Source organism: Microtus oregoni, unplaced genomic scaffold, assembly GCF_018167655.1.
Source record: "Microtus oregoni isolate MIOR12 unplaced genomic scaffold, Mior012 000020F_ref0000438, whole genome shotgun sequence".
Lineage (NCBI taxonomy): Eukaryota > Metazoa > Chordata > Mammalia > Rodentia > Cricetidae > Microtus > Microtus oregoni.
In genome coordinates this window covers 39,730,357-39,758,252 of record NW_024543079.1, presented here as the reverse complement: position 1 = coordinate 39,758,252, position 27,896 = coordinate 39,730,357, and the positions used below count along the sequence as shown (strand labels likewise).

Genomic DNA, 27,896 nt, shown 5'->3' with positions numbered 1-27,896 from the left:
AATGCTACAGGTGGGACTGTGAAACTCACGAGAAAGCAGGTTTGAAAACAGAGACCTTGGTATTATTCATTTAGATAAACATTTATTGAGCATCTGTGTTTGCAAGGCACTGAGTAAGATTCAGAGACCTTTGAAATCACACTTCTAAGTGCTTACAATCCAGCTGAGAAGATAATTCAGGTATATAAATTATGAGACAAAATTTAAGAACACATTGTAGTAGACACATTGAAGGGAGACCCGTACTAAAGCCCTGTTTCACCTTGTGCCGTCTACGGTGTTACTAATCTGTCTGAACTTCAGTGTGCTCAGCTGTAAAATTCAGAAAGGAAAAAAACCTGTTTCTCAGCATGAGGGCCAGCTGATCATGTCCTTGCCTGGAATGTGGTGATTTGAATGAGAATCGTGCCCAAAGCTCATAGGTGTATTTGAATGTTTGGTTTCCACTTGGTGGAGTGTTTAGAAAAGATTAGGGATTAGAAATTTAGGGACATTTAGAAAGGATGTGGCTTTGTGTTTATAAATCTTTCTTTTAAAGATTCATTTATTTACTATGTATAATGTGTTCTGCCTGCATGTATGCCTGCACACCAGAAGAGGGCACCAGATCTCATTACAGAAGGCTGTGAGCCACCATGTGGTTGCTAGGAATGAAACTCCCAATGACCTCTGGAAGAACAGCCAATGCTCTTAACCACTAGGCCATCTCTGTAGCCTGGGTGTGGCTTTGTTCGAGGAGGTGTGTTACTGGAGATGAGCTTTGAATTTTCCAAAGCCCATGCCAAGACCAGTGTGTCTGTCTGTGTCTCCCCATCTCTAGGCCAACTACCTGTGGATCAGATGTAAGCTCTCAGCTACTGCTCCAGCTCCATGCTCTCCTATCTGTTGTCATGCTCCCTGCCACAGACTCACTCTCTGGAAATGGAAGCAAGCCCATAATTAATTAATTAATTAATTAATAATTTTATAGGTTGCTCTGGTCAGTATGACTCTACACAGTAATAGGACAGTAACTAAGACACCTGGCTTCACCTTGTGTCACCTAGAATATATTCCTTAATCTCTTGAACAAACCTCATGGTGCTCATCTGTGAGAGACAAAAGGACTAGTTAGAGGATCAGTCAATCTTGCCTTGCTACAATTCTCTGCTGAGTATTTGCCCCAGGATAAGCTCTTAATAAGTGTTAGCACTACTACTACTACCAGGAGGGCTAAATGCTAGGGCAAAAGACAACTAGGTATGCAGGCCAAAAAGCTTCACAAAGACTAAAACTATAGAAACTTCTAGAGAAAATGGTGTTTTCCTATAATTGTGATATTCCCCTCCTGTAATAGCCTGCATCTAGTTCAGTGCAGTGACAACGGGCCTATGTTCTCATAGAGTTATGTCTTGGGGTTCCCCTCCTAACATTTATCCTGTGGCTGACAGTCTCTCCAACTACATTCTGCCATGCTGGGGTCGAGGAGCAGGGCCTCGTGTATACTAGGCGCTATTCTAGCACTGAGCTACAGCAAGTTCTGCCCACGATTTTGAATCTAGATTCGGGTTTTAGCTTCTGCACGCCACACTAGTTCTTTCTGTAGCACAGCAGGTATGTTGACTACTCAGACCCTGTGGAGCAGAGGTGGACAGGACAGCAGCCACAGTAGACAGAAGGAGCAAATGCAGGGTTTGTAGAGGACATGGAGACCTAGCACACTTATGGAAGGCCCTTTGTGTAGCTAATGCTTCTCCTTTGGTCAGTCTGTCCCTTGTTTGGCATAACGTCTCTGATGCTGAATAACTGAAGACTTGAAGCTGAACTCTTTTCCACACACACTACACTCAAAGGGTTTCTCCCCTGTGTGAACTCTCTGATGTAGTGTGAGCCGGCACTTCTGGCTAAAGGCCTTCCCACACTCGCTGCACTCATATGGCTTCTCTCCAGTGTGTATCCTTTGGTGCTTTGTGAGAGAAGAACGTTCGAAGAAAGCTTTGCCACACTGGTCGCACTGATGGTGTGGCTCCCCAGCATGCGCCTTCTGGTGTCTGTTAAGGGAGGAAACCCCGTAGAACGCTCTTCCGCACTCACTGCATTTATATGGTTTCCTGCCAGTGTGGATCAGCTGGTGCCGAGTGAGAATGCTCTTCTGGCTAAAGGCTTTGCCACACTGCTGACATTCATAGGGACTCTCCCCGGTATGGATTCTCTGGTGGCGAGTAAGGGATGACCTGTCAAAGAAGGCTTTGCCACACTCGCTGCATTTGAAAGGTTTCTCTCCCGTGTGCACCCGCTGATGCACAGTGAGGGATGACCTGTCAAAGAAGGCTTTGCCGCAGGCGCTGCACTCATAGGGGCTCTCCCCTGTGTGTGACATCAGATGTCTGCTGAGACTGGTCCTGTGACTGAAGGCCTTCCCACACTCAGGACAGCCATAGGGCTTCTCTCCAGTGTGAGTCCTCTGGTGACGGAGGAGTGACGAATGGTCAAAGAAGGTCTTCCCGCAGTCACTACATTCCTGGTCTTGGTGTTTAGCGAGGGCTTTCCTGGATAGGGCTGGCCTTCGCTGCAAGCTTCTGTTCAAGGAAAGACGTTTCTTGCAAGTCTCTGCTGCAGGACTTCCCTTTGCTGGTTCCAACCCACCTGCTAGTGTCTGAACTTCCAGTTTAGTGCACAGAGGACTTTGTCTTCTACGGCTCTCTCTCGGGGTTCCTGCTGAAGCATTTAGGATCTCAGGCTTAGGCTCCCAGTCTGCAACAAAGAGAAAACTCAGATGCAGTTTCTTCTCTGGACTGGGAGACAATGACAGAAGAGAGGGGCACTATGACAGATGGAACACTTGGTCACAGGGCATCACTTCCCGGAGAGCTTACACTCTGGGAGAGCCTACGGCTGGGGAGTAAAGGAGGATGCAGGGAAGGAATGTGGAAACAGACTTCTTAGAGAACAGGAGAATGGCTCTGGGAGTGGGGCCAATAGCTTCAATAGGGTAGGCTGAGCAGAGACCTGGGAGACCAATAAAAATATTAGCGGTGTACACAGGCTAGGTGACAATCCTGAGAAACAAGCTGGTGAATGCAGGTAAGTCCTACTTTAATGTGGAGAAGGGGGAACCAGAGAACGGATGTGCAATAGGAAACAGACATGCAGGCGCACAACTTGACTTTGAGACAAGGATGATCCCTAACATTCGTCCACCCAAGAACAGAAACAAACAAAACTCTGCCCATTCTGTTCAGATTTGGTTACCTAGAGAGACACTGTCTGGCCATTCTTTCTCCTCACATCCATGAAGCCCCTGTGTCCATGGCTCGGCCCTGCTCTTCAACTGAAGAAATGGAAGAATCACGTCAGGTCGAGGAACAGGAAGCCCTGCTCAGGGAGAAAGCATAAGGCAGGAGGCTGCTGAGATGACAATGCTGAACCACTCCAAACTCAATCCTGGCCTCTAAGTATAGACTCTCAGAAACACAGAATACAGACCAAAGACACCTCTGGGGAAGGTCAGCACTGGGGCTCTTGAAAGGGCAAACACCAGGCACCAGAGCAGCCCACAAAAGCCACATCAATTCATAGGCAGCATAGGGAAGCTTTCCGTCTGGACACTGGCAGGATGGAGGCCTTTGGCTCACGAAATGAGAAGGAAAAAGGAGCGTCCTGCCTGAAAGAGCATAAGGAGGGAACTCACTGTCATCTGTCTGCTCATCCTCAGTAGAATGCTTTCGTGGGAACAAGTCGGTTGTGCTCACTGGAGGAAATCTTTCATGCCTACTGCTAGTATTTCTTGTGTGTACTTAATTTTGATGCTGGGAGGACCTTACATTTGATTCTGTAAGAGACTGGATAATGGGGGGGGAGGGACTGGGTGAATCAAGCCTGCTAAGCTGGGTTCACGCCCTAAAACCCACGTGTTAAAGGAGAGAGCCAGCTCCCTCAAGTTGTCCCCCCCCCACATGCATGCTATTGCACATGCATCTCCCCCAGGTAAATACAGAAAAAATGGAATGAAATGTTATAAGAACCAAGCTGGATAATGAAACACTACTGAGTTGCAAACTGAAGTTCATTTCATGCAGTAAATTTAGACCATTAATTTTATTTAGCACAGATTTTCTACAATGTTTTAATAGCTATAGTCTAGCACATTATATGGACAAATGACTTAGTAAATTCCTACCGACAGACTGTCCTTTATTTATTTTATTTAAAGACAGGGTTTCTTTGTAGCTTTAGAGCCTGCCCTGGAACTCTCTCTGTAGTCCAGGCTGGCCTAGAACTCACAGAACTCCACCCGTCTCCTCTGTTCCAGTGCTGGGATTAAAGGTATGTGGCACCACCATCCAGCACATTTTACTATTTTTAATGTTTTGCTATTAACACACAATACTATGGGAACTATCTCCTGGTATGCTATATGAACCGGCAATCCTTATTACATTCTTTGGATCAATTTCTAGAGCCACTCATATCTATAGCCAAATGAACAAAATTATATCACACTCTTGGAAACACGGAGCTCTATCTAACATCCCCGTGGACAAGGTTCTGCCTTGGGAGATAGGGGAGGTAAGGATCTTTGTTCTTCCTGGGCCTGAGAAACATCAGTCCAGTGTTTGCTGGTTCTCTTTTGGCAGGTGACCACGCCCATCCTTTCCTGTGGCTTCTTCTCTTCCAAAGCCCGAAAAAGTCTCAGGATCTTCCTTGATGCCAACTGAACAATCTTTTCAGTTTGGATATTAACTAATTAACATCCCTGATTAAGCTAATCCAGAAGGTGCTGATGTGTGCGTGTGTGTCCATGTATTAAACTAAAGATCTTACAGATGCTAGAAAATACTCTACCACTTAGCTACATCCTCAGTCCAATGTTGGCTTTTCAATACAAACCTGCAACATGAATGTGACTGTTACTGGCTTTTGCATCTGTGTGCCCCTGCTTCTAGAGTGGCCAAGACTACAAGTACAAACCACTGTGCTTGGCCTCAGCCTCTTATTCTGGAAGCTTTTGGGTGTTCCTTATTACCTGTAAGGACTTTGCTTTACTTCATTAAGAGCTGACATGAACAAAAGCTCTTACTTTCCCTGTTGGGGAAGATTATTTTCAGGTGTGTGACTTTTGTTTAACTCTGTGAAGCTGTGTGTCTAAAACACCTGATGGCTTAATAAAGAGCTGAACAGTCAATAGCAAGGCAAGGGGCTGGCAGACAGAGTGTATAAATAGAAGGAGAAATGAGGAAATGGAGAAGAGAACAAGGAGAGGAGGACATCAGGAGCTAGCCACCCAGGCAGTCATGGAGTAAGACGGAAAGTAAGATGCACAGAAGTAAGGAAAAGATAAAATCCCAGAGGCAGAAAGTAGTTGGGATAATTTAAGTTAAGGAAATCTGGCAAGAAACAAGCTAAGGCCGGGCATTCATAACTAAGAATAAGCCTCTGTGTGTGATTTATTTGGGAGCTTGGTGGTGGGTCCCGCAAAAATCCAGGAGTGCAATTCGCACATCACACCTGTCAAATAAGTCTGATTACAAAATGCCTTTTATAGGTATCTAAGGTTGTCATTAAGACAAACATTCAAGGGGGCTGGAGAGATGGCTCAGTGGTTAAGAGCATTGCCTGCTCTTCCAAAGGTCCTGAGTTCAATTCCCAGTAACCACATGGTGGGTCACAACCATCTGTAATGATGTCTGGTGCCCTCTTCTGGCCTGCAGGCAGAATACTGTATACATAATAAATAAATAAATATTTAAAACAAAAAGACAAACATTCAAAATCAAGCACATCTCTGATGACCTTTTCCTTTCCACAGGGGCACTTCTTTGTCCTCATCCGTCTTCCATGAAGTGATCGATATCTCCTCTCACCAAGATGGCTCCTGTCTACCTGATGGAACTGAGTCATCACCAGTTGGTGTGCCAAGAGACCCTGACACATTACCTCTTCTGCTGGCTGCCTCTGGGGAGCCAGATCCCTACCCACAACACACGTGCTCTGCCCTGTCCTGCAGACTGCCTTGTCAGGTGGAAGCAAGCTGCTGAGCAAGGAGACCTGTGGTTTCCCAGTGCCGTTAACATCAGGGCAGTCCAGCTGTCCAGGGCTGGGGTCACCAGCTAAGCACCTAAAGCCACCTCCTTTGGCCCTTTCGTCTGTCACGTGGTTCTGAACTCAGGTGGGGGTCAAAGAGGTGGCCATCCCCTGCCCTTGTGACCCACACGTTTTGGGACAAGTTCTGACTCCTTACCCAGTGAGATGATGTTCTCATAGTTTTCCAGCATCACAGTCTTGTAGAGCGCCCTCTGCACAGGAAGCAGATGCCTCCACTCTTCATCCGTGAAAGTCACGGCCACATCCTCAAATGTCACAGAAGGCTGCAAACACAACCACACCCTTACAAGCCTTGCCTTCCTGGTCTGTTTCGTCTCTTCCGGGGCAGGCTCTGGGTGTTTTATAGCACACCATGGACTCCAGCCTAACCCAACACTCCTTGGCGTACAGGGACTGACTCTCAGCCCACAACTGGCTGCCAGAGGCACAGTTAGGACGGAACCACTGATGCTAGATTCCTCCAGGCAGCCCTGCTCTGTCAGCTTTTGTAAGCTCATGGGCTCAAAGTGCTAAAGGTCATCTTACCTTGGAGCCCTTCATTAGCCTAGGGGTGGAAGGTCTTAAAGGAAGACACTCAGGATGAAGAAAGAAGTGCCTACATTTTGGAAACTAATAACAGTATTTCAGAAATAGAAATGTCCACCTCACCTGGCATCTAGTAGGTGGAGACACTGCAGCCATTCCCTCCTATGGTGTCCTGCGAGGGAAGAACAGGATTCTAGTGAGGAAATAGTGTGGAAGGAGAGAGGTATGAGAAAGACCAGTCCTGTGGTCTTCTGACCCACGTGGCAAGGCCTCTCTATGTATCAGTGAGAGACGTAGCTACCTTCATTCCCAACACCATCATAAGAACACTCCATGTTCCTTTCAGAGTTAGAGCAAAAAGCCATGCCATGAATATCAAAAGCACAGCAGTGTCTGTTGTGCTGTTATCTTCAGGGCAGAGCTCTGTTCCCAGGAGTCAGAGCACAGTAAGAGTTAATGAACTTAAACCATAAACAACTTTACAAATGACCAAGGGAAACCTAGGCAGGAGCCAGGAGGCAGACACCAAATCAGAGACTGTAGAAGATAACTCATCACTGGCTTGCTCAGCTACTTTCTTTTTTTTATTATTGATATTTATTGAGCTCTACATTTTTCTTTGCTCCCCTCCCTGCTCCTCCCCTCTCCCCTACAACCCTTCCTCAAGGTCCCCATGCTCCCAATTTACTCAGGAGATCTTGTCTTTTTCTACTTTCTACCTCCCATGTAGATTAGATCTATGTAAGTCTCTCTTAGTGTCCTCATTGTTGTCTAAATTCTTGGGATTTTGGTTTGTAGGATGATTTTCTCTGCTTTATGTTTAAAAACCACCTATGAGTGAGTACATGTGATAACTGTCTTTCTGTGTCTGGGTTACTTTTCTCTCTCCATCCATTTTTCTGCAAAATTCAAGGTGTCATTATTTTTTTCTGCTGTGTAGTATTCCATTGTGTAAATGTACCACACTTTCCTTATCCATTCTTCAGTCGAGGGACATTTAGGTTGTTTCCAGGTTCTGGCAATGACAAACAAAGCTGCTATGAACTTAGTTGAGCACATGTCCTTGTGGCACGATTGAGCATCCTTTGGATATATACCCAAAAGTGGTATAGCTGGGTCTTGAGGAAGGTTGTTTCCTAATTTTCTGAGAAATCACCACACTGACATCCAAAGGGGTTGTACCAGCTTGCATTCCCACCAGCAATGCAGAAGTGTTCCCTTTTCCCCACAACCTCTCCAGCATAAGTTGTCATCAGTGTTTTTGATCTTGGCCATTCTTACAAGTGTAAGATGGAATCTCAGAGTTGTTTTGATTTGCATTTCTCTGATGACTAAGGAAGTTGAGAATTTCCTTAAGTGTCTTTCAGCCATTTTAGATTCCTCTGTTGAGGGTTCTCTCTTTAGGTCTGTATCCCATTTTTTTTTATTGGATTATGTGTTCTTTTGGTGTCCAATTTGAATTCTTTGTGTATTTTGGAGATCAGACCTCTGTCTGATGTGGGGTTGGTGAAGATCTTTACCCATTCTCTAGGCTGCTGTTTTGTCTTGTTGACCGTATCCTTTAATTTACAGAAGCTTTTCAGTTTCAGGAGGTCCCATTTATTAATTGTTTCTCTGTGTCTGTGCTGCTGGGGTTCTATTTAGGAAGTGGTCTCCTGTGCCAATGCGTTCAAGTGTACTTCTCACGTCTTCTTTTATAAGGTTCAATGTGGCTGGCTTTATGTTGAGATCTTTGATCCATTTGGACTTGAGTTTTGTGCATGGTGATAGATGTGGGTCTATTTTCATTCTTGTACATGTTGATATCCAGTTATGTCAGCACCACTTGTTAAATATGCTTTCTTTTTTTCATTTGATATTTTTTGCTTCTTTATCAAAAATCAGGTGTTCGAAGAAGTGTGGATTAATATCCGAGTCCTCTATTCAATTCCATTGGTCCTCCTGTCTGTTCTTCTGCCAATACCAGGATGTTTTCAGTACTGTAGCTCTGTAGTAGAGTTTGAAATCAGGGATTGTGATGCCTCCAGAAGTTCTTTTATTGTACAGGATTGTTTTGGCTATCCTGGGTTTTGCTTTTCCTCGACTACTTTCTTATACAGCCCAGATATACAGGGATGGCAATATCCACAGTGGGCTAGACCCTCCTGTATGAATGGGCAATTAAGAAAATGCCCCTTACTCTGGGCGATGGCACATGCCTTTAATCCCATCACTTGAGAGTCTGGGGCAAGCAGATCTCTATGAGTTTGCAGAGTTCAAGGCCAGCCTGGGCTACATAGTGAGTTCCAGGACAGCAATGGCAACAGAGAGGAAACCCTGTTTCGAAGAGAGACAGAGAAAGAGAGAAACAGAGAGAGAGAGAGAGAGAGAGAGAGAATAGAATACAGCCCCACATAAACATGCTCATGCTCACAGGCTGATGGTGGGAATTCAATTGATATTCTCTTTTCCCAAGCATGTCTAAGTTTGTATCCAGTTGAGAAAACTTTGGCAGAAATGGTCTTGTATGAAAAGACGACATCCTTCTTAGTGAACGTGAATTTAAAGCGTCAGGACAACATACAAGTGATGAGTCAAGAAGATATCAGGAGGGGCTGGAGAGATGGCTCAGCGGTTAAGAGCATTGCCTGCTCTTCCAAAGGTCCTGAGTTCAATTCCCAGCAACCATATGGTGGCTCACAACCATCTGTAAAGAGGTCTGGCGCCCTCTTCTGGCCTATAGGAATACACGCAGACAGAATATTGTATACATAATAAATAAATAAATATTTAAAAAAAAAAAGAAGATATCAGGAGATACTGAAGTAGCCTCCGGGACCAGGGAGCAGAGGTACCAGGAGACAGAACCAATGGATGTAGCTCACTTTAGTGGTGAAACACTGGTGCTCACAGTGTTTCTAGATGAAGTGAGTTCCAGTTCCCACACACTGCAGCTTTACTTATCCTTGAGTTTCCAGGAGACTCATTGTCTTCTAACTCCCTTTGCATAAGTTAGCTAAATGCATCTCACCTTCTCACAATGCAGAGTCTAAATTTGTATCTGGTACGGATCCGCACTTAAGGTGGACTGCTGCAAGTTCGGGGTCAGTCAAGACTACTACTGACTTCAAGGCTGGGCCAAGCTACACAGGAAACACCACCTCAATTGTTTCCCCTAAAAAAAGTTTAACAATAACAGCGAAAGCAAGCAATTAAGGAACTCCTGGTGGGTGGAGAGACAGTACGTGTGCTTCAGGGAAGGAGGAGAAAATGTGCATCTGTGGCTCACTGAGCACATTATTGCAGTCACTATGTCACTGCTCCTTGTGACTCAAGCATTTACCTTATCAGCACTGATTTAGTACCAACCACATCAAGCACAAACCCTGCAAGACCCTTTCCCTGACCTCCAGGGGCAACAGCTTTATACACAGAATAAATAAACAAAGTAACATTTACTACAGGATAGTGCCTAAAAGAGAGATACAGGGCAGGCTGGCAGGGCTTTGAGGAGGCTCCCCTCGCCCAGGGAAGGACGGAGGGGGAAAGGCTGCAGTGCTCTTGGCACAACTGGGATCTGAGTTGTGATGTGAAGGATGAGCAACATTATAAACATGGGAAAGCCTGAGTAGAAATAATAGGCAGATCCTATCACATAAAGGATTACTACAGATATTAGATAAGAACATGAGCAACGCTGGAGAAAAGATCAGCCTGGAGAAACCAGTAGAGGTCAAACTACATCAAAAGGAGCTGTGTGTGTGTGTGTGTGGGGGGGGTGTTAAGCATAGTTGTGTCCTCATTGGATATGCACATTAGAAAGATCATTGTGACCCAAGGACTTTCAAACACAGACACTCTCAGACTGGCCAGTATCCTCTAGGAATTTATTCTAGAAATATGAGAGAAGACTTACAAAGCTTTTAATTAACCATCATCACCAAAACATCATCTTTATTCAAGGTTATCACTCTCCCAACTTAAGCGGTACACAAATGATCCTATTTAATCTTTAAAAAATGGAACTAAAATTTGAACTCTATTAAGCATTTACAGCAGGACACTTAGTTAAATAATTTATTGCCTAGAGGCTAGACACACAATGGAGCACCATTAACATCACCCTAACTTGTATTGCTGAGCCCTTGCTTTCATGAGACTCTTACTAGGTGCTTTTAATCAGGATAATTTACTTCTTCCCTCATATAGAGATAATTTAATTCCACATCAAGAAGAGAGGTACAGTAGGACATCCAGGCTTTGTAAAAGGCTGAGGTAGAATTTGAAAATGTCTGCCTGGAAGGTTTAAATTCTACATTATAATTTACTTTCATTGGAAGTTAGCCACAAAGTTAAGCAGATCTTTAGAATAAAATAGAAAATCCTGTAACACATCCCAATATTTTGGGAAGCTTGATATGCATGACTGAAGTTTCACGGAAAACATAGGTATGGCGACATACACCTGTAATGCCAGCACTTGGCGGGCTGAGGCAGGAGGACTACAGGCTTATCACTAGGGTAAGCTACAAAACAAGACCACATCTTAAATGCAACAAAGGTAAACAATCAATCAATCAAACAACAACAATGTAGCGAGCTGCGTGGTGTCACACCTGATGGAGATGTATAATCAACTCCTGAGATGGCTAAGGCCTGACCTATGCTATGATCACGCAATGATTATCAGCTGCCTGCATATGCGTGAACCTATGGGCAGTGCCCACCTGGCAGTTCAGGGTTGGCAGCCCATGCCTACTTAAGGGAAAGAGAGAGGTTTGCCCGGAGGAGAGAGAAAGGAAGGAAGGAGAGAGGTCAAAGAGAGAGGAGAGAAAAAGAAAGAGGAGAGAGAAAAAAGAGAGGGAGGAGAAGAAGGAGAGAGAGGGAGGAGAGAGAAGAAAGGGAGGGGGGAGAGAGGGAGAGAGGAAAAAGAGAGAGAGGAAGGAAGAGAGAAAGTGAATAAAGTCCTGGAATAAACTGCAGTGAGAAGAGCTCTGGTGGTCGCGTCATCCTTGAGGGTCGAGGGTGGCCTTGACACCACAACAACAACAGAAAAACCCAGGGGAAAGATCACTGGTAAACTGCAAGCAGCTTCAGCCGTGTAACAGACAGCTGCTCAACACAGGCGTCTAGACAGATGCTGGCTGTCGGTGATGGGTCTTAAGGTGGGAAGTACGACTTTGTGATGGTCCGAATGTTACCTCAAGAATTGTTCCCCCAAATTTTCATTCATGTTGATCTAATTTAAGAACGCACAATACCCTGCTTGGTGGGGTGCTTGTCTGGCGTCCGCATAGTTCCTTTACCCTTATTTCCCACTACTCCTTGACAGAGCACTCTCATTAAAATCATCTCAAATCTGCCTAAAGCCATCTGGCATTTCCCTTGGGGTTTAATTCACCTCAAATCCGACTTCCTCCACGAACACTCTCGCACCAGGACATTCCTGCGCAGGATGAGGATAGGGAACGAAAGATGCAACATGAGACGTTATCTGGGGGACTGTGAGAGTGGAGTGGACACCCCTAGATTCAGGGTCGGTAACCACCTACATTCATGAAGCACCCATTACGGAAAGAAGAAACTGGAGGAAGACAGGGCGCAGACAGGGACCTCCAAAGTACAGGACTCTGACACACAGTGGTCATACCCACAAGGACACCTGGAGCTGCGTCTGTGCCCTAAGGAACCTAAGCACACTGGGCGGGACGAATCACGAGCAAGCTAGCCACACCAGGTCACGCCCACGAATCCTCCCCCAAGTCCCTAGGGTTCCCTTCTCTCCGCAGCTGCGTCCATTCGTCGTCTCGATGACCTAGACCCACAGTCCTCACCTTCCGTAAGCGCGCTGGGTACCGGGTAAGGCCACACTGACTGGGATCGGGAAGGCAGTGCGCCTGCGTGACGGTCTTCCGCCTATGGGCCCCGAATCAATGCGCCACCTTCGCAGGGACTCCATTTCCCAGAAGTCTCGACAGCCGGCGCCCTCAAGATGACGCGTTGGAAACAAAACGAAACTACCCAAGCTTGCACTCCAGATCCGAGGTACTGAAGCTGTGGGACCTGGCTGCCTGTGTGTGTGCTCCTAAACCTGGAGACCAGCTGTCCCTCTAAGGCGGACTTCAGCAGTGCAGCTGGGAGGAGGGCCCTAAGACAGCATAAATCCGGTGCTGGTTTGCCAGCATGCCCGTCTTTTCTGAAAGTCAGGGTTCCCAGTTCTTGGTCACCTTTCAGTGGACTATCCCAGATCGATGCATGAGCTCAGCGACATACCTGTTGCTGTTTTTATTCGAGAATTCTTAGTTCTCACTCTTTTGGTCAGACTCTGGATTTGGGTGGCACCTTGGGGCATTCCCCTCAGTTCTGTAACCATAATGCTGTATGAGGATGACCTCCTCCTTTCTACTGCTTCAGAGGACACCAGGCAAACAACAGGCTGTAAACACTTTAAACTTTGTAGCTCAAAAAGGATGCAAAGATTCTAGGGAAAGACTCAACCTTTGAGACGCGTAAGTCAATTACTGGATCTTCATTTGGCCCCAGGATATTTGGATTTACCTCCTCTCTGAAATAAGAGACATGTTAGGGCTTTTCTGGAGCTAACAGGGTACTGCAGAATATGATCTGCAGCACTGAATAAAATAGCCAGGTCAAATCTCTGAGAAGCGAAATGAGTCCCAAATCCGTACCCCTTGTAATCAAGGGACCAAGAAACCATCTTATGATAGCCTTAAGATAGCCCCAGCACTGGGGCTTCCCACGACAGACAGGCTCCTTCAATTACATGGTCGAAAAGCAGGATCAATAACAGTCCTCATTTGACCATTGGATGGTGACAAATGGTCCATATCATACCTATCCAAATGACCGCACTCTGAAGCGCAAGACGACCCCAGTCTCTGCAGGGACTGACAGTGACTCCTTGATCTCACACCACCATGGACACTCCTTCCTAAAAATTTGATCTCTTTAGCTATCAAGTCAATAGTATAGAAGTATTTCTTAAGTAGAACATAGAATTGTCAAAGAAGTAACTTCTTCTCCTGAGCAAATACGTACCTTCCTGGTGTTACATGTTCATTCTGCTCTCTGGAAGGAAAGAGATTTACTGGACTCCAAGAGAAGTTCCATCCACTATTGACTGCAGATTTTGTCTGTCATGCCCCACACTCGAAACCTCTCCAGTGTTTCCATATCTGCTACAGGGGACACCAAAGGGATGAATCATTTGTCAAAGGAGGGAATAAATTGGTCACTAGACTGCCAAGCTTAAAGCCCTGCTGCCTAATTTTTGTTGACTCCTTTTGCCTCTATCAACCTGATGGATACTCTGTAAGCGTCAGTCTGTCCCTAAGGCAGTGGAGAAGGCAAGTGTGAAAGGATTCCTCTGTCATCCTGAAGGATGGCCGCACACAGATCAACTATATTCTCCAAGTACTTAATAGAAGCTTGTAAAGTAGCTCCGTGATTCGCCGGTCAGACAAGGTTAGGAGAAACACACAATCACCTATTCTCAGGAAAGGGGCTCTGTCAGTCTTTTCCTGAGTTCCCAGGGGCTCCATGTGCTTCAGAAAGATCTCTTTTTGTAACCACCCACAGGCATGGCCTCTTCACTAAGACAGATTTGGAAGGTGTAGTTCCTTGAGCTCCCCACCTGTCAAATCTTCAAATGCCTCTTGGTCTTCATGGATACCGTCACTGAACGAACTGAAGCCTTTTCCCAGTCCATGCCGAAAATGCCTGAGAAGCAGCCAAGGCACTCTCACAAGCAATCAGCCGCCATTTGGACTCTCCCAGGATCTCTGGGTGTTTCAAATCATCACCAAGATATTAGGTGGCCAATACGTGCGTGACAGCCATTCCCCTCAGGAAAGGCAGAAGCCTTGGAGGATAACTGAAGACGTTAATGTCGAAAGCCTGCATTACTCTATTGCCTTGGCAAAATACTGTACCCAGGGCAGGCTAGAAACAGTTTGCCAGAGGCTCACCTTTCAGAGGAAGAGTCCAGGACCATCATATGTGGTTCATTTGGGCAAGCAGGGATAGTGTAAAGCCATGACCAGGAGAGATAAAAACCATGGCCTAGGGCTGGCCCTGTGTTTATACAACCTCTACCACGAATACAAAATGAGTCTGAAATCAAAGGCAACGTAAAGTTTAATAAACTTTAGGTCTTTCCTGGAATGATGTATGAACTTCCTAAACTTTCTTTCCTTCACTCCCTGAATTCGTTCCCAGACTTTTTCCTGGATCAGCAGAATGGGCTTTCCAAAGACTCTCCAATCCTGGATTGGACCTGAAAGATTTGGCCATTACTTAGTAATATAAGATATAGAGTTAGCCACGCCCTCTCCATGCTCCTGCCTTGGGTCCTAGCGCGAGGACCCCTGAGAAGCTGTCCGTTGCTGAACCTGACTTAATTTCCCTCTTGTTCCGTGTGGACAATTTCTCGGCCCCCTTGTGCGCTGAACGATGATCCTCGAGTCTCAACACCTCTCTTTGTGCCTAGAACGAATGTCTGACGAGGCGCGGTCACAGCCTGTTGCGGCAGGCAGTGGGGAAGGCGGGCCCAGACTCAGGCAGCGTCGTTGCTCCTGTTCCAGCATGGCGGCGGCTGTACGAATTGCTGGCTGTTTCCCAGCACTGTGTTGCATATTGGCAAGTGAGCGCTGGAACCCAGACTGTAAGCGCGTGCAAGCAGGGTGCTTTCTCTCTGGTGTGCGAAGTTCCTGGTCAAGGAAGGCGAGAAGTCGCTGGGCCCCCGATCCTAGTCTCCCATTTGGGTCGGACAGGATGCTTGTCCTTGCGCTCTCTGGGTCGCAGGGCTTGAGGTTATGAAAGACCCCAGCTTAGCTGCTGTAATGCCATTTTGCAAAGCCTTCACACAAATAAATATAAGTTCAAGGTAAAGTCAGTACTCCTAGGTGGTCAAATGGGATATCTGTGGTCAGATACCAGGCCTAGGAGGGGAACGAACAGTTCTGGGAAAAACTACATGTACCCTAGATAGGGCCAAGTCTGTTATTATTATCAGACCTTCATGTCTCCGGGGAACTTGTCCCCTAAATGAACCCATCGCCTCATTCGAACTGACCAATGAGATCCCTGTAACCATGCTTTGCTTCTGTATGCCTGCTTTTGCTACCCTTTTCCTATAAAAAGACCTTCTCCCAGCCTGCAGGCACGCAAGTCCTCCGAAAGACTTTGCCACCCACAGGTACCTGTGCCCACCCAATAAACCTCTTGCTAATTACAGCCAGTGGTCTCGACTGTTCCCTGTGTTAGGGGTCTCCTCCTGAGGGAAGGACCACTCTGAGGGTCTTTCAGTTATAGGAAGCAACCTGCAGTTTGCTTTCAACCAGGAAAACCGCTCTGGCCCACTAGGTGAGGAGGAACAGAAGTAGCAAGCATCACCTATGGTACAGGGGGTGATGTCAATTCTGGCTTTGAGGCCGAGTGCCACACGCGGAGCTCAAACTCAAGGATCGTCTCTTGTGAGAACATTAGGTTAGCTGTCAGTGTAGCATCTGGGCCGATCCGTTCGCTAGAATGTACTTTGGCTGTTACTGTTTTTCTCCAGCCCTTCATAGTCGTGTGTGGTTAATTTTATTAACACAGTCTTGGAGCTTCACAGTGTGATCAAATACCCTGAAACAAGCAGGACCTTAAGTTTGGTGATGAGGGAGTGTATTAAGGAAGATTTTAGATATCTAGAGATATTTTATTCAATAGAGAGCTATTTTACATCTAAAATAATGGGCTGAAAGGGGCCATGTGAAAAGACCAAGCTAAGTGATGTGCAAAACATGGCTTCTAGTGTTATGCAAATACCAAGGTGCCTGCTTGTATTCCTAGCCTTCAGGGGTGGATTCTGACTCTAGAAGTGGTCAGAATGGCACCTAGACGAAAGAAATATCTTTCAGCTTTTTCCTCTTTCATGGTGATGTGTGGGTCCCAAGTGGTACAGGCTGAATGGACATATTGCTACACTTCAGAGGAGACACAGGCCTTTGTCTGGAGGCCTCTTTGTTACTGTACCACAGCTTGTGGCGTCTCTTGAGCAATGGAGAAGGAAGAGCTGGGACTGGAAAGCACAGGAATGCTACAAGTGGGACTGTGAAACTCATAAGAAAGCAGGTTTGAAAACAGAGACCTTGGTATTCATTTAGATAAACATTTATTGAGCATCTGTGTTTGCAAGGCACTGAGTAAGATTCAGAGACCTAGCCGGGCGGTGGTGGCGCACGCCTTTAATCCCAGCACTCGGGAGGCAGAGGCAGGCGGATCTCTGTGAGTTCGAGACCAGCCTGGTCTACAGAGTTAGTTCCAGGACAGGCTCCAAAGCCACAGAGAAACACTGTCTCGAAAAACCAAAAAAAAAAAAAAAAAAAAAAGATTCAGAGACCTTTGAAATCACACCTCCAAGTGCTTACAATCCAGCTGAGAAGATAATTCAGGTATATAAATTATAAGACAAAACTTAAGAACACACTGTAATAAAAACAGTGGAGGAAGACCTGTACTAAAGACCTGGTTTCACTTTGTGCCGTCTACGGTGTTACTAATCTGTCTGAACTTCAGTGTGCTCAGCTGTGAAATTCAGAAAGGAAAAGGACCTGTTTCTCAGCATGAGGGCCAGCTGATCATGTCCTTGCCTGGAATGTGGTGATTTGAATATGAATCGTGCCCAAAGCTCATAGATGTATTTGAATGTTTGGTTTCCCCTTGGTGGAGTGTTAAGAAAGGATTAAGGAGTGTGGCTTTGTTTTTATAAATCTTTTATTTATTTATTTATTTATTTTTAAATATTTATTTATTCATTATGTATACAATATTCTGTCTGTGTGTATGACTGCGCCAGAAGAGGGCACCAGACCCCATTACAGATGGTTGTGAGCCACCATGTGGTTGCTGGGAATTGAACTCAGGACCTTTGGAAGAGCAGGCAATGCTCTTAACCATTGAGCCATCTCTCCAGCCCATAAATCTTTTTTTTTAAAGTTTTATTTGTTTACTATGTATAATGTGTTCTGCCTACATGTATGCCTGCACATCAGAAGAGGGCACCAGATCTCATTAGGCTGTGAGCCACCATGTGGTTGCTAGGAATCAAACTCATGACCTCTGGAAGAACAGCCAATGCTCTTAACCACTAGGCCATCTCTGCAGCCCGAGTGTGGCTTTGTTCGAGGAGGTGTGTTACTGAGGATGGGCTTTGAATTTTCCAAAGCCCATGCCAAGACCAGTGTGTCTCCCCATCTCTAGGCCAACTACCTGTGGATCAGGTGTAAGCTCTCAGCTACTGCTCCAGCTCCATGCTTACCTATCTGTTGTCATGCTCCCTGCCACAGACTGACTGGAAATGGAAGCAAGCCCCTAACTAACTAATTAATTAATTCTTTTATAGGTTGCTCTGGTCAGCATGACTCCACACAGTAAAAGAACAGTAACTAAGACACCTGGCTTCACCTTGTGTCACCTAGAATATATTCCTTAATCTCTTGAACAAACCTCATGGTGCTCATCTGTGAGAGACAAAAGGACTAGTTAGAGGATCAGTCAATCTCGCCCTGCTACAATTCTCTGCTGAGTATTTGCCCCAGGATAAGCTCTTAATAAGTGTTAGCACTACTACTACTACCAGGAGGGCTAAATGCTAGGGCACAAGACAACTGTGTCTGTATGCCAAAAGGCTTCACAGGGACTAAAACTATAGAAACTTCTGGAGAAAATGGTGTTTTCCCATAATTGTGACATTCCCCTCCTGTAATAGCCTGCATCTAGTTCAGTGCAGAGACAACAGGCCTATGTTCTCAAAGAGTTATGTCTTTGGACTCCCCTCCTAAGCCATACCCTGTTGCTGACACTCTCTCCAGCAACCTTCTACAGTGCTGGGGTCAAGGAGCAGGAGCAACAGCCAGCTCTGCCCACGATTTTGAATCTGGATTCGGGTTTTAGCTTCTGCACTCCACACTAGGTATGTTGATTGCTCAGACCCTGTGGAGCAGAGGTGGACAGGACAGCAGCCACAGTAGACAGGAGGAGCAAATGCTGGGTTTGTAGAGGACATGGAGACCTAGCACGCTTATGGAAGGCCCTTTGTGTAGCTAATGCTTCTCCTTTGGTCAGTCTGTCCCTTGTTTGGCATAACGCCTCTGATGCTGAATAACAGAAGACTTGAAGCTGAACTGTTTTCCACACACACTACACTCAAAGGGTTTCTTCTCCCCTGTGTGAACTCTCTGATGTAGTGTGAGCCGGCACTTCTGGCCGAAGGCCTTCCCACACTCGCTGCACTCATATGGCTTCTCTCTAGTGTGTGTCCTCTGGTGCTTTGTGAGAGAAGAACGTTCGAAGAAAGCTTTGCCACACTGGTCGCACTGATGGTGTGGCTCCCCAGCATGCACCTTCTGGTGTCTGTTAAGGGAGGAAACCACATAGAACGCTTTTCCGCACTCACTGCATTTATATGGTTTCCTGCCAGTGTGGATCAGCTGGTGCCGAGTGAGAATGCTCTTCTGGCTAAAGGCTTTGCCACACTGCTGACATTCGTAGGGACTCTCCCTGGCATGGATTCTCTGGTGGCGAGTAAGGGATGATTTGTCAAAGAAGGCTTTGCCACACTCACTGCATTTATATGGTTTCCTGCCAGTGTGGATCAGCTGGTGCCGAGTGAGAATGCTCTTCTGGCTAAAGGCTTTACCACACTGCTGACATTCATAGGGACTCTCCCCGGTATGGATTCTCTGGTGGCGAGTAAGGTACGACCTGTCAAAGAAGGCTTTGCCACACTCGCTGCATTTGAAAGGTCTCTCTCCTGTGTGCACCCGCTGATGCACAGTGAGGGATGACCTGTCAAAGAAGGCTTTGCCGCAGGCACTGCACTCATAGGGGCTCTCCCCTGTGTGCAACATCAGATGTCTGCTGAGACTGCTCCTGTGACTGAAGGCCTTCCCACACTCAGGACAGCCATAGGGCTTCTCTCCAGTGTGAGTCCTCTGGTGACGGAGGAGTGACGAATGGTCAAAGAAGGTCTTCCCGCAGTCACTACATTCCTGGTCTTGGTGTTTAGCGAGGGCTTTCCTGGATGGGGCTGGCCTTCGCTGCAAGCTTCTGTTCAAGGAAAGACGTTTCCTGCAAGTCTCTGCTGCAGGACTTCCCTTTGCTGGTTCCAACCCACCTGCTAGTGTCTGAACTTCCAGTTTAGTGCACAGAGGACTTTGTCTTCTACGGCTCTCTCTCGGGGTTCCTGCTGAAGCATCTAGGATCTTAGGCTTAGGCTCCCAGTCTGCAACAAAGAGAAAACTCAGATGCAGTTTCTTCTCTGGACTGGGAGACAATGACAGAAGAGAGGGGCACTATGACAGATGGAACACTTGGTCACAGGGCATCACTTCCCGGAGAGCTTACACTCTGGGAGAGCCTACGGCTGGGGAGTAAAGGAGGATGCAGGGAAGGAATGTGGAAACAGACTTCTTAGAGAACAGGAGAATGGCTCTGGGAGTTTGGCCAATAGCTTCAATAGGGTAGGCTGAGCAGAGACCTGGGAGACCAATAAAAATATTAGCGGTGGTGTACACAGGCTAGGTGACAATCCTGAGAAACAAGCTGGTGAATGCAGGTAAGTCCTACTTTAATGTGGAGAAGGGGGAACCAGAGAACGGATGTGCAATAGGAAACAGACATGCAGGCGCACAACTTGACTTTGAGACAAGATGATCCCTAACATTCGTCCACCCAAGAACAGAAACAAACAAAACTCTGCCCATTCTGTTCAGACTTGGTTACCTAGAGAGACACTGTCTGGCCATTCTTTCTCCTCACATCCATGAAGCCCCTGTGTCCATGGCTCAGCCCTGCTCTTCAACTGAAGAAATGGAAGAATCACGTCAGGTCGAGGAACAGGAAGCCCTGCTCAGGGAGAAAGCATAAGGCAGGAGGCTGCTGAGATGACAATGCTGAACCACTCCAAACTCAATCCTGGCCTCTAAGTGTAGACTCTCAGAAACACAGAATACAGACCAAAGACACCTCTGGGGAAGGTCAGCACTGGGGCTCTTGAAAGGGCAAACACCAGGCACCAGAGCAGCCCACAAAAGCCACCTCAATTCGTAGGCAGCATAGGGAAGCTTTCCATCCCGGACAAATGGCAGGTAGAGGCCTTTGGCACAGGAGATAAGAAGGAAAAAGGAGCGTCCTGACTGAAAGAGCATAAGGAAGGAACTCACTGTCATTTTTCTGATCATCCTTAGTATGTGTCCATGGAAACAAGTCGGTTGTGCTCACTGTAGGAAAACGAGTCACCTTTCACGCCTCCTGCTAGTATTTCCTGCCTTTCATTAATGTTGATACTGGGAGGACCTTATATGTGATTCTGTCAGAGACTGGATAATGGGGGCTGGGGAGATGTCTTATTGGGTGAATCAAGCCTCCAAGCTGGGTTCACACCCTAGAACTGACATGTTAAAGGAGAGAGCCAGCTCTCTCAAGTTGTCCCCGCCCTTCTCGTGCATGCTATTGCACATGCATCTCCCCCAGGTAAATACAGGAAACAGAATGCAATGTTATAAGGACTAAGCTGGATAATGAAACACGACTGAGTTATAAACTGAAGTTTTTTTTTTTTCTGAAGTTCATTTCATGCAGTAAATATAAAACATTAATTTTATTTAGCACAGATTTTCTACAATGGTTTAATGGCTATATGATAGCACATTATATGAATAAATAATATAGTAAATCCTAGCTACAGAAATTTTCCTTTTTCTTGTTGTTGTTTTTCATTTTTTAAGACAGGGTTTCTTTGTAGCTTTGGAGCCTGTCCTGGAACACTCTCTGTAGTCCAGGCTAGCCAGGAATTTACAGGGATTGGCCTGCCTCTACCTCTTGAGTACTGGGATTAAAGGCATGTACCACCACCATCCAGCACATTTTACTATTTTTAATGTTTTCTATTAACACACAATACTATGGGAACTATCTCCTGGTATGTTGTATAAACTGGCAATCCTATTGCATTCTTTGGATCTAGAGCCACTCATATCTATAGGCAAATGAACAAAATTAGATCCCACTCTTGGAAACACCTGAGCTTTAACATCCCTGTGGACAAGGTTCTGCCTTGGGAGATAGGGGAGGTAGGGATCTTTGTTCTTCCTGGGCCTGAGAAACATCAGTCTGGTGTGTGCTGGTTCTCTTTTGGCAGGTGACCACACCTATCCCTTCCTGTGGGTTATTCTCCTCCAAAGCCTCTGACAAAATCTCGGGATCTTCCTTGATACCAACTGAACAATCTTTTCAGTTTGGATATTAACTAATTAATATCCCTGATTAAGCTAATCCAGAAGGTGCTGATGTGTGCGTGTGTGTCCATGTATTAAACTAAAGATCTTACAGATGCTAGAAAATACTCTACCACTTAGCTACATCCTCAGCCCAATGTTGGCTTTTCAATACAAACCTGCAACATGAATGTGACTGTTACTGGATTTTGCATCTGTGTGCTCCTGCTTCTAGAGTGGCCAAGACTACAAGTACAAACCACTGTGCTTGGCCTCAGCCTCTTATTCTGGAAGCTTTTGGGAGTTCCTTATTACCTGTAAGGACTTTGCTTTACTTCATTAAGAGCTGACATGAACAAAAGCTCTTACTTTCCCTGTTGGGGAAGATTATTTTCAGGTGTGTGACTTTTGTTTAACTCTGTGAAGCTGTGTGTCTAAAACACCTGATGGCTTAATAAAGAGCTGAACAGTCAATAGCAAGGCAAGGGGCTGGCAGACAGAGTGTATAAATAGAAGGAGAAATGAGGAAATGGAGAAGAGAACAAGGAGAGGAGGACATCAGGAGCTAGCCACCCAGGCAGTCATGGAGTAAGACGGAAAGTAAGATGCACAGAAGTAAGGAAAAGATAAAATCCCAGAGGCAGAAAGTAGTTGGGATAATTTAAGTTAAGGAAATCTGGCAAGAAACAAGCTAAGGCCGGGCATTCATAACTAAGAATAAGCCTCTGTGTGTGATTTATTTGGGAGCTTGGTGGTGGGTCCCGCAAAAATCCAGGAGTGCAATTCGCACATCACACCTGTCAAATAAGTCTGATTACAAAATGCCTTTTATAGGTATCTAAGGTTGTCATTAAGACAAACATTCAAGGGGGCTGGAGAGATGGCTCAGTGGTTAAGAGCATTGCCTGCTCTTCCAAAGGTCCTGAGTTCAATTCCCAGTAACCACATGGTGGGTCACAACCATCTGTAATGATGTCTGGTGCCCTCTTCTGGCCTGCAGGCAGAATACTGTATACATAATAAATAAATAAATATTTAAAACAAAAAGACAAACATTCAAAATCAAGCACATCTCTGATGACCTTTTCCTTTCCACAGGGGCACTTCTTTGTCCTCCTCTGTCTTCCATGAAGTGACTGATATCTCCTCTCACCAAGATGGCTCCTGTCTACCTGATGGAACTGAGTCATCACCAGTTGGTGTGCCAAGAGACCCTGACACATTACCTCTTCTGCTGGCTGCCTCTGGGGAGCCAGATCCCTACCCACAACACACGTGCTCTGCCCTGTCCTGCAGACTGCCTTGTCAGGTGGAAGCAAGCTGCTGAACAAGGAGACCTGTGGTTTCCCAGTGCCGTTAACATCAGGGCAGTCCAGCTGTCCAGGGCTGGGGTCACCAGCTAAGCACCTAAAGCCACCTCCTTTGGCCCTTTCGTCTGTCACGTGGTTCTGAACTCAGGTGGGGGTCAAAGAGGTGGCCATCCCCTGCCCTTGTGACCCACACGTTTTGGGACAAGTTCTGACTCCTTACCCAGTGAGATGATGTTCTCATAGTTTTCCAGCATCACAGTCTTGTAGAGCGCCCTCTGCACAGGAAGCAGATGCCTCCACTCTTCATCCGTGAAAGTCACGGCCACATCTTCAAATGTCACAAAAGGCTGCAAACACAACCACACTCCCTTACAAGCCTTGCCTTCCTGGTCTGTTTCGCCTCCCCCAGGGCAGGCTCTGGGTGTTTTATAGCACACCATTGGACTCCAGCCTAACCCAACACTCCTTGGCGTACAGGGACTGACTCTCAGCCCACAACTGGCTGCCAGAGGCACAGTTAGGATGGAACCACTGATGCTAGACTCCTCTAGGCAGCCCTGCTCTGTCAGCTTTTGGGAAGCTCGTGGGCTCAAAGTGCTAAAGGTCATCTTACCTTGGAGCTTTTCATTAGCCTAGGGGTGGAAGGTCTTAAAGGAAGACACTCACAATAAAGAAAGAAGTGCCTACATTTTGGAAACTAATAACAGTATTTCAGAAATAGAAATGTCCACCTCACCTGGCATCTAGTAGGTGGAGACACTGCAGCCATTCCCTCCTATGGTTGTCCGGGGAGAGAAGAACAGGATTCTAGTGAGGAAAAGGTGTGGAAGGAGAGAGGTATGAGAAAGACCAGTCCTGTGGTCTTCTGACCCACGTGGCAAGGCCTCTCCATGTATCAGTGAGAGATGTAGTCACCTTCATTCCCAACACCACCAAAAGAGAAAAAAAAAAAAAGAGGAAGTACAAGAGCACTCTGTACTCCTTCCAGTTTTAGAGCAAAAGCCATGAGTATCGAAAGCACAGCAGTGTCTGCTGTAACCTTATCTTCAGGGCAGAGCTCTGTTCCCAGGAGTCAAAACACAGCAAGATTAATGACATTAGAGCATAAACAACTTTACAAATGACCAAGGGAAACCTAGGCAGGAACCAGGAGGCAGAAACCAAATCAGAGACCGCAGAAGAACACTGCTTACTGGCTTGTCCAGCTACTTTCTTATACAGCCCAGATCTACTTTCCGAGGGATGACAACATCCACAGTGGGCTAGGTCCTTCAGTACTAATGGATAATGAAGAAAATGCCCCATACTCTGGGGGATGGTGGCACACACCTTTAATCCCATCACTTGGGAGTCGGCGGCAAGCAGATCTCTTGAGTTTGCAGAGTTCGAGGCCACTCTGGGTTACATAGTGAGTTCCAGGACAGCCAAGGCTACAGAGAGGAAACCCTGTCTTGAAGAGAGAGAGAGGAGAGACAGAGACAGAGAGAAAGAATACACTCACACACACATGCTCACAGACCGGTCTGATGGTGGGAATTCAATTGAGATTCTCTTTCCCCAAGTATGTCTAAGTTAGTATCCAGTTGAGAAAACTTTGGCAGAAATGATCTTGTATGAAAAGACGACATTCTTCTTAGTAAACAAGAATTTTAAAGTGTCAGGACAACATACAAGTGATGAGTCAAGAAGATATCAGGAGATACTGAGGTAGCCTCCGGGACCAGGAAACAGAGGTACCAGGAGACGGAACAATGTATATAGCTCACTTTAGTGGTGAAACACTGGTGCTCACAGTGTTTCTAGATGAAGTGAGTTCCAGTTCCCACACACTGCAGCTTTACTTAAAATCCTTGAGTTTCCAGGAGACTTACTGTGTCTTCTAACTTCCTCTGCATAAGTTAGCTAAATCCATCTCACCTTCTCACAATGCAGAGTCTAAGTTTGTATCTAGTACTCATTGCAATCTCAGCACTCAAGAAGCCTAGGTAGGACTGCTGCTGGTGAGAGTGGATTGGACACCCCTAGATTCAGGGTCGGTACCACCTACGACTGAAGCACCCATTACGGAAAGAAGGAACTGGAGGAAGACAGGGCGCAGACAGGGACCTCCAACTTGAAAGTACAGGACTCTGACACACAGTGGACATACCCACAAGGACACCTGGAGCGGCATTTGTGCCCTAAGGAACCTAAGCACACTGGGCGGGACGAATCACGAGCAAGCTAGCCACATCATGTCACGCCCACGAATCCTTCCCCGAGTCCCTAGGGTTCCATTTTCTCCGCAGCTGCGTCCGCTAGGCATCTGAAAACCCTAGACCCACATCCTCACCTTCAGCAAGCAGGCTGGGTACCGGGTAAGTCCACACCGCCTGGGATCGGGAAGGCAGTGCGCCTGCGTGATGATCTTCTGCCTGTGGGCCCCGAATCTATGCGCCACCTTCGCAGGGACTCCATTTCCCAGAAGTCTCGACAGCCGGCGCCCTCAAGATGACGCGTTGGAAACAAAACGAAACTACCCAAGCTTGCACTCCAGATCCGTGGTGCTGAAGCTATGGGACCTGGCTGCCTGTGCGTGTGCCCCTAAACCTGGAGACCAGCTGTCCCTCTAAGGCGGACTTCAGCAGTGCAGCTGGGAGGAGGGCCCTAAGACAGCATAAATCCGGTGTCTGGTTTGCCAGTATGCCCGTCTTTTCTGAAAGTCAGGGTTCCCAGTTCTTGGTCACCTTTCAGTGGACTATCCCAGATCGATGCATGAGCTCAGCGACATACCTGTTGCTGTTTTTATTCGAGAATTCTTAGTTCTCACTCTTTTGGTCAGACTCTGGATTTGGGTGGCACCTTGGGGCATTCCACTCAGTCCTGTAACCATAATGCTGTATGAGGATGACCTCCTCTTTTCTACTGCTTCAGAGGACACCAGGCAAACAACAGGCTGTAAACACTTTAAACTTTGTAGCTCAAAAAGGATGCAAAGATTCTAGGGAAAGACTCAACCTTTGAGACGCATAAGTCAATTACTGGATCTTCATTTGGCCCCAGGATATTTGGATTTACCTCCTCTCTGAAATAAGAGACATGTTAGGGCTTTTCTGGAGCTAACAGGGTACTGCAGAATATGATCTGCAGCACTGAATAAAATAGCCAGGTCAAATCTCTGAGAAGCGAAATGAGTCCCAAATCCATACCCCTTGTAATCAAGGGACCAAGAAACCATCGTATGACAGCCTTAAGAAAGCCCCAGCACTGGGGCTTCCCACGACAGACAGGCTCCTTCAATTACATGGTCGAAAAGCAGGATCAATAACAGTCCTCATTTGACCATTGGATGGTGACAAATGGTCCATATCATACCTATCCAAATGACCGCACTCTGAAGCGCAAGACGACCCCAGTCTCTGCAGGGACTGACAGTGACTCCTTGATCTCACACCACCATGGACACTCCTTCCTAAAAATTTGATCTCTTTAGCTATCAAGTCAATAGTATAGAAGTATTTCTTAAGTAGAACATAGAATTGTCAAAGAAGTAACTTCTTCTCCTGAGCAAATACGTACCTTCCTGGTGTTACATGTTCATTCTGCTCTCTGGAAGGAAAGAGATTTACTGGACTCCAAGAGAAGTTCCATCCACTATTGACTGCAGATTTTGTCTGTCATGCCCCACACTCGAAACCTCTCCAGTGTTTCCATATCTGCTACAGGGGACACCAAAGGGATGAATCATTTGTCAAAGGAGGGAATAAATTGGTCACTAGACTGCCAAGCTTACAGCCCTGCTGCCTAATTTTTGTTGACTCCTTTCGCCTCTGTCAGCCTGATGGATACCCTGTAAGCGTCGGTCTATCCCTAAGGCAGTGGAGAAAGGATTTCTCTGTCATTCCGAAGGATGGCCGCACACAGAAATGACCCGTCCAGCAGGTCCAGTTATTCAGGGTCTGAAGAGGTTTTACCTGTATGAATCATGGGGGTGAGAAAAGAAGACCAAGCAAAATTCACTTGTCAAGATCTCCTTTATTAGGGTAATAGTTGTGGCTTATATAGCCCTTGAATAAGGAATTTGGCTTGGGGTGGGGGGTAGGGGTAAGAAGGAACTTTGCCTGGGTAGCAAAGGTCACCAGTCAGCACACCTAGTGTTCTCTGTGCAAGCAGAAACTTTCCTTTTGTGATTCCATCAACAAACAGTTGGAATGTGGGGCGGGTTCCGTTAACAAATAATTCTCAAGATAGTTTGGAATATGGGGCGGGTTCCGTTAACAAATAGTTCTCAAGAAAGTTGGGGTGTCAAGTTCTCTGCAAACATCTGTAGGACAATGGTCCCTGGTATCATCTTTAGAACAATGGTCCCTGACACAGAAAACCCCAACTATGTCCTCTAAGTACTTAATAGAAACTTGTAAAGTAGCTCCATGATTCGCCAGTCAGACAAGGTTAGGAGAAACACACAATCACCTATTCTCAGGAAAGGGGCTCTGTCAGTCTTTTCCTGAGTTCCCAGGGGCTCCATGTGCTTCAGAAAGATCTCTTTTTGTAACCACCCACAGACATGGCCTCTTCACTGAGACAGATTTGGAAGGTGTAGTTCCTTGAGCTCCCCACCTGTCAAATCTTCAAATGCCTCTTGGTCTTCATGGATACCGTCACTGAACGAACTGAAGCCTTTTCCCAGTCCACGCCGAAAATGCCTGAGAAGCAGCCAAGGCACTCTCACAAGCAA

The 27,896-nt window shown here is 46.3% G+C and overlaps 1 protein-coding gene across 5 annotated transcripts; it reads right to left on the bottom strand.

Annotated features, from left to right (window-relative positions):
• Positions 1-81: 81 nt before the first annotated feature.
• LOC121460212 (zinc finger protein 2-like) lies at positions 82-25,598 on the bottom strand. Of its 5 annotated transcripts, none has more exons than XM_041670460.1 (5): positions 12,423-12,459; positions 6,733-6,781; positions 6,221-6,347; positions 3,232-3,354; positions 82-2,733 (listed from the first exon to the last, which is right to left on the bottom strand). In XM_041670460.1, the coding sequence occupies exons 2-5, from the start codon at positions 6,763-6,765 to the stop codon at positions 1,742-1,744; spliced, it is 1,275 nt and encodes a 424-aa protein (XP_041526394.1). In that variant the 5' UTR covers positions 6,766-6,781; positions 12,423-12,459; the 3' UTR covers positions 82-1,741. The 5 variants fall into 5 exon arrangements, with proteins under 5 accessions (XP_041526394.1, XP_041526392.1, XP_041526393.1 ...); XM_041670458.1 differs by lacking the exons at positions 82-2,733; positions 3,232-3,354; positions 6,221-6,347; positions 6,733-6,781; positions 12,423-12,459 and adding exons at positions 17,643-19,876; positions 20,377-20,499; positions 23,400-23,526; positions 23,916-23,986; positions 25,512-25,598; XM_041670459.1 differs by lacking the exons at positions 82-2,733; positions 3,232-3,354; positions 6,221-6,347; positions 6,733-6,781; positions 12,423-12,459 and adding exons at positions 17,643-19,876; positions 20,377-20,499; positions 23,400-23,526; positions 23,916-23,986; positions 24,509-24,556.
• Positions 25,599-27,896: the final 2,298 nt, after the last annotated feature.

Excerpts from the sequence above, each read along its gene's own strand:
- LOC121460212 (XM_041670458.1), bottom strand. The coding sequence starts at position 23,948 with ATGGCTGCAGTGTCTCCACCTACTAGATGCCAG. Across the intron at positions 20,500-23,399 it reads TGAGAACATCATCTCACTGG|GGCTTCCTGTTCCTCGACCT; the intron begins GTAAGGAGTCAG and ends CTCCCTGAGCAG. Across the intron at positions 19,877-20,376 it reads GCCAGACAGTGTCTCTCTAG|ACTGGGAGCCTAAGCCTAAG; the intron begins GTAACCAAGTCT and ends TCTTTGTTGCAG.